This window comes from Protopterus annectens, chromosome 8.part0 (genome assembly GCF_019279795.1).
Source record: "Protopterus annectens isolate FY-2018-M chromosome 8.part0, PAN1.0, whole genome shotgun sequence".
Taxonomy (NCBI): Eukaryota; Metazoa; Chordata; order Ceratodontiformes; family Protopteridae; genus Protopterus; species Protopterus annectens.
Genome location: NC_056741.1, coordinates 324,286,642 through 324,297,996, shown reverse-complemented (window position 1 = coordinate 324,297,996; position 11,355 = coordinate 324,286,642). Strand labels below are relative to the sequence as shown.

Genomic DNA, 11,355 nt, shown 5'->3' with positions numbered 1-11,355 from the left:
TCAGACAATTTTTAAGAGGGATCAAATATGTAAAACCTCCAAGGAAACCCCCTCTGCCTGCATGGGATCTCAATTTTGTGCTGGAAAAATTAAGACTTCCCCCTTTTGAACCAGCAGCATCAGCAGACTTACAGTTCTTATCTTGAAAAACTGCTTTCCTTCTAGCAATCACTTCAGCAAGAAGAGTATCCGAGTTACAGGCACTAATGGCAGTGCAGCCTTTCCTTATTTTTCACCAGGATAGAGTGTCTCTGAGAACCAATCCTACTTTCATGCCAAAGGTGGTATCCAGGGTATCCTTGAACCAAGCTATTCATTTGCCTACGTTCTTCCTTAACCCACAGAACAGGGGGGAAAAACTACTGCACACCTTGGATATACAGACAACTACGCTACTATCTGGACAGAACTAAAACCAGCAGAAAAATTGACCAACTTCTGGTAGCATATGCAACTGGAGTGCAAGGAAAAGCAATTTCCAAGCAGACTATCTCTAAATGGATAGGAAATTGCATTCGTTTCTGCTACTCTTTTCATGGAAAGACAGCTCCTGAAAATATCAGGCCTCACTCCACAAGAGCCACAGCCACCACTACAGCTTTCCTACGAGGGGTGGCTACCAAGGACATTTTAGAAGCTGCTGCTTGGAGCTCCGTGCATACATTTGCCAAGCATTACAATCTACCTTTATACTCCAGATCCCGAGCAGGTTTTGCAACTGCAGTTTTACAGGGGATCTTAACTACACCATCTTTATCTTAGTACCTCCTCCCCCAGTTTGGCTATGGTATTCTACCCATATGTTATGACTGCAGATGCATCCTTGAAGGACATAGTACAGTTTTGTACCTACCATAAATGTAGATGTCCGATAGGTATGCATCTGCAGTCAAGATACCACCATCCTTCCCTCTGTGGTATTCCTAGGGTGCTTAACCCTCTTCCAGCTAGCTGGGGGAATCTATTATGGTGTATTTGTTTGTATGTATATCTGTGTGTGTGTATATATATCTATATATATATATATATATATATATATATATATATATATATATATATATATATATTGTTTTATTCTGTTTGGACTTTTCAACTTTTATCCAAATTTAGCCTTCCTAGAGGGCACCTGGCATCTGGGGCAAGAAACACTGAGGAAAATGGCGTCGGCTGATGCCTTTATACCCCAGCAGCTCTGACGTCGGGGAAGATGCGACATCAGCCGAGGCCAGACCCAGACTTTGGAATCCGGCCGACCGAAGGACTGCCTGAGGCAGGACAACCCATATGTTATGACTGCAGATGCATACCTATCGGACATCTACATTTATGGTAGGTACAAAACTGTACTTTGTGAAAGCGCTTACCGTTTGTCTTCTGTAATAAAGTACAGTGACTGATTTCCAGTGTGTAACTTTGGTGCCTTAATTTACTTTTGCTGCTGTTGTGTGTTTTGGGCACCTCATTGTACCTGCAACCGTTTGGTTTTTGCATCTTCTGTTTTTGTGGCTGCCTGACTTTGTTCTTTATTGTCCACCTGGAATGGATTAGGTTTCTAATCCCTTCCTGTATTTTTACAGATTCTTTCTTATTATTACCTAATAGTTATTACTTTCTTGCACACTAGATCTGGGGAATTGCCATGAGGCACCATGGGATAGGGGCTAGCCTCGAGCCAGTAAAAAGCTCTTGAGCTTTAGTATAATATAGGCCAAGTCTGAGCCGAATATCCGCTCCAAACTCATCCAGCAAGAATATAGGTGAGATGGACTACAAACATGGAACATTATACATAACTTCTTTATTTCTTAGCATTGAGCTTGAGCCCCTGGCTCTGGCACCAAGCATCTATTTCTGTAAGCCCCTTTTGTACAATATCCACATCATTTGGGGATTCAATAATGGCTCCCAGTTTGCAGTCATCTGCGAACTTTGTTAGCCAGAGTCCCTTTATGTGGCCTGTACTTCAGAGAAGTAGATGCCAAACAAGAGCGGTCCCAGCACTGAACCCTGAGGTACTCCACTTGTCTGGAGCTGGATTTATAGTCTGCTACTTTTACAGTGTGGGTTCTGTCAGTAAGCCAGTTGGCAACCCATTGAGTGACGTAGAGATTAATGCCCAGCTTAGTAAGTTTGAGTCCAGAGTGGGGGATAGTGTCAAAGGCCGTGGAAAGGTCCAAATAGGCTGTGTGGACCACCCTTCCCTTGTCCACAGCTCTGGAGACTGATTCGAAGAAGTCAGTCAGGTTCAGGAGACAAGATCGGCCCTCCACTAACCCAAACTGCATGGGGTCTAGTGTTTTAAGGTTGCCAATGTCTGTTTATAAGTTACATGATGATACGTTCCATGGCCTTGCAGGTGAGGCTCGTCAGATTGATGGGGTGGTAGTTCCTGGGTTCCAATGTGGATCCCCCTTGTGGAGTGGGATAACTGTAGCTGTGCGCCACTCGGCGTGCATGAAGCCTGAAGTGAGGCTATGATTAAACTTGACACTTGGGTAAGGTGCCAGTTCATTTTGTAGTTCATGTAGTACGCAGCCTGGGATGTCTTGTCCCATGGATGCTGTATTCTTAGCTTTGCAGAGTGTTTTTTTTTACCTGTGTGGCCGTTATTAACAGAATTTGGCAATCTTTCGGTATTGAGTTGGGCCCTTTAGGGGGTGAAGTTTGTACTGAATCGATCTGCCAGGATATTGGCAATATCCTCGGAATCAGTGTATTTAATGCCATTCTGTTGCAGCTCAGAGCAGATCTGAGCATTGCCATTTAGATTCTTGACATAGCTATAGAATACCTTGTGGTTGACTCTTTGGAATCTTTGGCAATTTTATTTTCGTAACTAGCTTTGGAGGATTTTATGAGGGATATCAGCTTTTTCCTGAGGCTGGTAAGGAAGTTTTTTGCATCCTAGGATTTTCCTCTCTTTTGCAACAGTTTCTTCCTTTTGTTGTAAAGTTTGTTTATGGCAAAGGACCACCAGATTGGCTTCCTTTTTTTTTTGGAGGAGGAGAGCGTCATGGTTCTATTGGGGATGGCACGATTCATGCATGAGTGGATGTGCTAGTTTACAGTGCCTTAGTTGTAGGATTCTGCAGTCGAACTTTCAGTTCCCATCTGCATGGGTGTTATGAAGTTTGTTACTTCTGACTTGAGTAACATGAAGATGTCCTTCAAGGATGCATCTGCAGTCCTAACAAATGGGTTGTCCTGGCCTCAGGCAGCCCTTCGGTCGGCCGGATTCCAAAGTCTGGGTCTGGCCTCGGCTGATGTCGCACTTCACCCGACGTCATAGCTGCAGTTCAGCGGGTATAAAGGCATCAGCCGACGCCATTTTCCTCAGTCTTTCTTGCCGCGTGGCACCCGAAGCAGAAGCTGTTCGCAAGTGCCGGTCGGTCAGAACCAGAGATTGCTACTACCGAAGACTTCTAAAAAGCTAAGTACCCCGTTGGGGACTCTTGCCTCAGCCGATGTCAGAAAAAGTGAATAACTGTTTAACTTGTGGGAAACAAATACCTCATAAAGATTTCCACTCTTACTGCCTACCTTGTTTAGGCCCAGACCACGACGTAGCAGCTTGTCTAGCCTGTGCTTCCTTCAACCGACGGACACTAAGACGTCGGTCGGAGTTTGCAGAGGAGTTTTTCGGCTCCGCTTTTGCTTATATCATGCCGTCGGAGACTCCGACTTCACATTTAGCTAAAAAGCGTAAGGAAAAGGACAGACACTCGCGGTCCACGGTTTCGGCCGAAACCGCGGTTAAGCCAACCGCGAGTGTCTCTGGTTCGGCTGAAACAGAGTCCTCGGTTCTCCCTTCAGCCGAAAGCATACCTCCTACTACGGAGGCCTCTTCCAGCATGGCTGAATCTGCTACGGAAATTCCACCTGCTCTTACAGTTTCTCAGGATTTATCAGATACTATCCCCTTAGATGTATCTTCTCCTGCACGTGGAGCTGCTAGGCCCCCTGCATCCATGTCAATTAAGGCTTTTGCCAGGGCCAAAGCAGCTAAATCTTCAAAGGCCGTTCCTGCTAAAACCCCCTCTCACAGGCCTAGCACTAATACTCAAATGCTTAGTCTAGCAGAGGATCTCATTTCTTTGATCAGGGGAACCCAGTCTCACCCTGACAGGGCCTCTCACCCACCTCCAGAGAAGAGGCCTAGAGCAGAGCCCCCTGAGCCAGTTTCTTCAGATTACTCCTCTGATTATTCAGAAAATACCAATCCTCCAGAAGGCCCTTATTCTCCATATGAGGACTCTGATGCAGAGGATTCCATACCTTCTGCCTCTCCTCCTGAGGAATTTTCTTTTGGGGAAACCTTGCACGCTATGAGGGAACAATTTCAATGGCAGGGCCAGGATTTTTCAGACTCTAGGAAAAGGCTTAGGACCTTTTTACATTTACCACAGCATAGGCCTTTAGCTATTCCTCCAGTACTTACAGTTATGGATGATGCATTTAATGATGCTTGTACTGCCCCTGACTCACTGCCTCCGGCCCCTGCTAAGCCCGACAGATACTACAGGGTTCCAGACACACATTGTCATTTGTATAAGGCTTCTATAGCTGATCCTGAAACTATTTCACAGGGCCCCAAAGCTGTAGCAGCTGCCTCTGCCAAAAAACCCCTCCCCTCTGAAAGAGAATCTAGGGCATTGGAGAGATGGGGTAAAAAATTTTTTACTTCTGCTACTCTTTCGGCTAGGGCCTTAAACTGTCAATTCCACATGATTCACTATCAGGAGTTTCTGTTAGATCAGCTCACTAAAAAACTGTCCTCGCCTGAGCCTTTGGACCGTAAGTCCCTTCAGGATTTGGTGCATAACACTCAGCAGGTCAGTAATCATTCCTTAAAATGCAGCTGTGATGCACTGGAGGCTTCCTTTAGATCAGCTATGACTGGTACAGTGATCAGAAGACATGCATGGTTAAAAGAGCAATCCTTACCAGACCATGTAAAGTCAAAGCTACTAGATGCTCCCATGGAAAAGCACAGTTTGTTTGGTTCCCCTGCACAGCAAGTGTTGAAGAAGGTGGAAGAAAAAGCTAAATCTGTCCAGACAGTCAAGGATTTCTTACAGGTCCAGCCTCCGAGATTTAGTAGGAACTGGCCTTCCAAGAATTGGTCCTTTCCAGAAAACCCTTAGGCGGAAAACTAGCCTTATTTTTCAGTAAATTGGCATTACATTACAGGAGACAAATGGATTTTACAGACAATAGACAAAGGCTACAGGTTTCACTTCCATACTCTTCCAAGGAAGAGAGGAATGCCAAACCTACCTCCAAACCAAAGGATAAACGCTCTACAGCAAATAGACCACTTACTAAGGATGAGAGCTATAGAAAAGGTACCGGCTATGGAACAAGGATAAGGATTTTATTCAAGGCTTTTCCTGGTACCAAGAAAGGAAAACCAATGGAGAGACCTATCCTCGACCTGTCCGCTCTAAACACATATCTCATTGTTCCAAAATTGAAGATGCTGACCCTACAGCAACTTCTTCCCATGCTGGGCAAGGAGTCTTGGCTGGTGACTCTGGATCTCAAGGAGGCATACCTGCACGTCCCCATATGACCAAATTGCAGAAGATACCTCAGATTTCTTGCAGGATCAGAGCATTATCAATTCTCAGCATTGCCTTTTGGCTTATCTACTGCGCCCAGAGTATTCACAAAATGCCTGGCATCAGTAATTGCTCATTGCAGGCTTCAGGGAATTCAAATTTATCCATACCTGGACGACTGCCTGTTACAAGCGGACAGCAAGGACAAATTAACAAAAGATATGAAAAAGGTTATTCACCTGCTACAAGCCCTGGGATACACAGTCAACACAAAAAAGTCAAGGCTGATACCATCCCAAAGGATAACCTTCTTGGGTGCAGAACTGGACACATCAAACCAGATGGCATTCCTCACAGCAGAAAAACAGAAGCAGCTACCACTCTATTTCATGGCATTGACAACGCAGAACCAGCTTACAGCAAGGAAAATACTGCAAGCCCTGGGTTACATGGCATCCTGCATAATATTAATTCCACATGCCAGACTACATATGAGGAAGTTGCAATGGTACCTGAGGAATTTATGGTCTCAGCACAAGCACAGCCTAGAAACCCAAATTCCAATAATTCCATGCCTGAAACAAGAATTCCAGTGGTGGGCCCAGGCCTGTCAATTGAACAAAGGACTGCCCTTCCACAGGCCTCACCCAAGCCAGACTATCACCACGGAGGCCTCAGACCTCGGTTGGGGGGCACACATGGTGGACAAGTGCATACAAGGCTTATGGACTCAAGACCAGATGAACCTACACATAAATCAAAAAGAGATGCTGGCAGTAAAACAGGCAATTCAGACATTCAGACCATTCCTTCAACAGGGTCATTTGCTGATAAGGACGGACAACACCACAGTTATGTGGTATATCAACAAGCAGGGAGGCACACATTCCTATCCTCTATGCCGGATGGCAGTGGACCTCTGGAATTTGGCCCTGAGCTTCAACATTCAGCTCCAGGCCATATTTGTGCCAGGAAAAGAAAATATACTAGCAGACATCTTAAGCAGAACCACCACGGATGCCCACGAATGGATGCTGCATCCAGACATCTTCAGAACCATCACAAGGAAATGGGGACTGCCAGAAATAGACCTGTTCGCGTCCCCACACAACCACCAATTGAAGAAATTCTGCACAAGGACATACCACCCACTTGCTTGGAGGGTGGACTCCCTATCCTTCAGTTGGGAAAACCTGACAGCATATACATTCCCACGTCTTCCTTTGATGCACAAAGTGCTGCTGAAGATCAAAGAAGATCACCCGAGGATCATCTTGATAGCTCCAGACTGGCCGAGACAACATTGGTACCCACTACTGAGGAGTATGTCCCGGGAACACGCATGGCCTCTACCCCTACTACCTCTACTGCTAACACAGAACAACTTCAAAATCCTGCATCCAAACTTGAAAACACTGCAACTAGCTACTTGGAACATTATATAAGGCAAAATAACCCAGATTTATCTCAAAGGGTTAAAGACATTATCTTGGAGGTTCGCAGACCCTCAACAAGGAAAACTTATTCAGCAAAATGGAAAAGATATCTCATCTGGAGTGCAACAAAAGGAGTAGATGCATCATTGGCAAACATAGCTAACATCCTGGAATACTTAGCAGAGCTTTTCCACAATGGTCTGTCTTACTCCTCCATTAAGATTCATGCATCAGCAATTTCAGCAGAATACAACATGGATCCTCCAGTCTTTTCTCAACCTCTACTCAGGCAGTTTCTCAGAGGAATTAAAAATGTAAAGCCACCAAGGAAACCACCATTGCCTACATGGGACTTGAACTTTGTGTTAGAAAAGTTAACACTTCCCCCTTTTGAACCAGCAGCAACAGCAGAATTACAGTACTTATCTTGGAAAACTGCATTCCTGCTTGCAATCACTTCAGCTAGAAGGGTTTCTGAATTACAGGCATTAATGGCAGTACAACCCTTCCTTATCTTCCATCAGGATAGAGTGTCCATGAGAACTAATCCTACCTTTATGCCAAAAGTGGTCTCCAGAGTATCTTTAAACCAAGCAATACACCTGCCAACATTCTTCCCCAACCCACAGAACAGGGGGGAAAGATTGCTGCATACCTTAGATGTACACAGACAATTGCGCTATTACCTGGACAGAACCAAGAACTATAGAAAAACTGACCAGCTTCTGGTAGCAAAATGGATAGGAAATTGCATTAGATTTTGTTACTCTTTTCATGGAAAGGCAACTCCAGAAAACATCAGACCTCATTCCACAAGGGCTACAGCCACTACTACAGCTTTCTTACGAGGAGTGGCTACCAAAGACATTTTAGAGGCTGCTACTTGGAGCTCTGTGCATACATTTGCCAAGCATTATAATCTGCCTTTATACTCCAGATCCCGAGCAGGTTTTGCCACTGCTGTTTTGCAAGGGATCTTAACTACACCATAAACTCTTAGTGCCTCCTTAGTGCCTCCTCCCCCAGTTTGGCTATGGTATTCTACCCATTTGTTAGGACTGCAGATGCATCCTTGAAGGACATAGTACAGTTTTGTACCTACCATAAATGTAGATGTCCGAGAGGTATGCATCTGCAGTCAGGATTACCCACCCTCCTTCCCCTCTGTGGCACTCCTAGGGTAATGGCCCATCTTGTAGCTAGCTGGGAGAATCTATTATGGTGTATTTGTTTGTATATATGTATATACATGTTTATTTCTATTTGCTCTCTATTGTTTGGAAATATTTGCATTTATCCAAATTTAGCCTTCCTAGAGGGCACCTGGCATCTGGGGCAAGAAAGACTGAGGAAAATGGCATCGGCTGATGCCTTTATACCCGCAGAACTGCAGCTATGACGTCGGGTGAAGTGCGACATCAGCCGAGGCCAGACCCAGACTTTGGAATCCGGCTGACCGAAGGGCTGCCTGAGGCCAGGACAACCCATTTGTAAGGACTGCAGATGCATACCTCTCGGACATCTACATTTATGGTAGGTACAAAACTGTACTTTTGTCTGACAGCAGCTACCTGTCCTCAGAAAATCTGGTAAAATATGTATGGCTCCTTAGACCTGCAAATTCTTTTTTCAAATTCTAGGTCTCGCTATACAGTGGATATAAAAAGTGTACACACCCCTGTTAAAATGCCAGGTTTTTGTGATATAAAAAATGAGACTACAATAAATCATTTCAAAACTTTTCGCACCTTTAATGTGAGCTATAACCTGTACAATTCAGTTGAAAAACAAATCTGTTGGGGGGGGGGGGGGATAAAATAAAGCTGGTTGCATAAGTGTGCACACCCTTAAGCTAATACTTTGTTGAAGCACCTTTTGATTTAATTACAACATTCATTCATTCTTAGGTACACACCTGCTAGCAATTCAAGAGACTCTGATTAACCCCAAATAAAGCTCTGCTGTCCTAGTAGGATTTTCCTGACATTTACTCACTTGCCCTCTACAGCAAAAGCCATGGTTCGCAGAGAGTTTACAAAACATCAATGGGATCTCCTTGTTGAAAGGTATATGTCAGGAGAAGGTTACAAAAACATTTCCACAGCATTGAATATACTATGGAACACAGTGAAGACAGTCATCAAAAAGTGGAGAAAGTATGGGACAGCAGTGACGTTGCAAAGAACTGGACGTCCCTCCAAAATTGATGAAAAGAAAAGATGAAAACTGGTCAGGGAGGCTGCCAAGAGACCTACAGCAACACTGAAGGAACTGCAGGAATTTTTGGCAAGTACTGGCTGGGTACTACATGTGACAACAATCTCCCGTATTCTCCATGTCTGGACTATGGGATAGGGTTGCAAGACAGAAGCCTTTTCTTACACAGAAAAAACACCCAGGCCCGGCTAAAATTTGCAAAACAAATACATCAGGTCTCCCAAAAGCATGTGGGAAAATATGTAGTGGTCTGATGAGACCAAGGCTGAACTTTTTGGCTACAATTTCAAAAGGTGCGTTTGGTGCAAAAACAAGACTTTGCATCACCAAAAGTGCACCATCCCCACTGTGAAGCATGGTGGTGGCAGTATCATGCTTTGGGGTTGATTTTTTTCTTCAGTTTGAACTGGGTATTTTGTCAAGGTGGAGGGAATTATGAACAGTTCAAATACCAGTCACTTTTGGCCCAAAGCCTTCAGGAGTCTGCTAGTAAGATGAAGAGGAATTTCACCTTTTAGTACAATGACCCTAAGCATACATCGAAATCAACAAAAAAAGGCTTTACCAGAAGAAAATTAAAGATGTTGTGTAGTCCAATCTCGCCTACATTCTTACCCATGGGTTCGGAGCTGAATGTCGGCTCCGACTCTGCCATAATTTTAGCTCAAAGTCTTTCTTTTGGCTGGGCTAAGATGGTATCCCATGTTGCACTGCTCTCTATCCCCAGATCTCGTTTGCCGCTCGTGTAGCTCGGATGTGGTCTCGCTCTTGGCTGTGGCTAAGTACCTTTTCTTTATAACAGAGAAGTTTTTTTGCAAAAAAAAAAAAAAGCTATTTTCATAGCTATTTGTGTTTCTTGACTCTGTTGTGGAGAAGTTGTGTTTTTTTCTTATAGCGTGTTCTTGTGGTATCCCACTAGCTGTTTCCAATGGGCTAGGCCTGTTTCAGTTAGAGGACCTAGTCTGTCCTCTTGCTTTCCTTGTGTGCTAACTTTTCCCTTGGGCTAAAACCATTTAAATTACAGGCATTAGTCCTCCCCCTTGTACTTGTGTCTAAGGACCGTTTTAGTTAGAGGTCTTTGTGGTGTACTGTTTTTGTCCTGTTCCCGCGCTTGTGGCTGTTTGACCGTTGGTCTAGTTTTGAGTTAGTTACTTGGTATTTGTGGTAACTGTCTAAAGATACTAAGGAGCATAAGCCCTCTGGCTTTAAGAAGTGCTCCAAGTGCAGTTATAAGATGTCCATCACTGATGGACACAGTGTGTACTGTCTGGGAGCGATTCACCTCCAGAAATCGTGTAGTTTTTGTCATGCCTTTAGCCCGCATGTTCTTCAGGAAAGGAAGAACAAATTGATTTTGAAGGGACTTCTGAAACCCTCCTTCGAGGGTTTGGAGAGTGCTTCCAGGCTTCTCCATCAAAAGCTAAATCTTCCAAGGCTAAAAAGCGATCCCCGACTCCATCAGTATCCTCGGAGCCGCCGGAGAAAACAGCAAAATCCTCAATGACATCCTCGGCTCCATTGCCCTGTGGGCCGCAGGAAGTGTCAGTGGTTATGGAACCTGCTTCGGCTCCAGTTTTCTTGGAGCCTGTTTGGAGCCAGTCGCCTAGCATTAGGCCGGTATCTCCTCCTCGCGGGTCTTCTTTAGAGTGGTCTCCTCGATCTCCTTCCCTATCCTCCAAATCCTCCAGGACCTTATCGGATGTGGATGTTGATAGAGTTGGTGCAGAGACTTCAGTCAGCGGTACTGGCAAAATTGTTTTTGGCTCTGACCCAGTCTGCTCCGGAGCTGGTCCTTCAACCTACATCGATACTTCCTCCTCTGAGCGCATCTCAGCTTTCGGAGCCGGAGTGCTTGGCTCCGTGTGATGTCCCTAGGTCGGTTCCGACAGCCCCTCCTGGCTTATCTGTTCCAACGTTGGCTCCAACCCTGTCGGCGCGTCCACTGGGTTCAGGACTCTGGATTCATTGGTCAGACACGAGGGAGAGGCTTTGGGACACCTCTCGGCTCCTAGCCTCCCTCTCGGTGTTTCGGCGTGGGGAAGCCTGACTCCTGCATCGGCTTCAGAGGCTGGTCAATCTTCGAATCTGGGAGGACCAGCTTTCGAAGCCATGCGGAGCGTGCTGGCCAGGTAGTCAGCGGC

General features: G+C 45.2%; 1 protein-coding gene across 1 annotated transcript in view; it reads left to right on the top strand.

Annotated features, from left to right (window-relative positions):
- CCT3 (chaperonin containing TCP1 subunit 3) overlaps positions 1-11,355 on the top strand; it is a 1,145,726-nt gene that overhangs the window by 282,601 nt on the left and 851,770 nt on the right. The window contains 2 exon segments of the mRNA XM_044079187.1: positions 6,724-6,729; positions 7,864-7,872. Of these exon segments, the coding sequence (XP_043935122.1) occupies positions 6,724-6,729; positions 7,864-7,872 (15 nt within the window).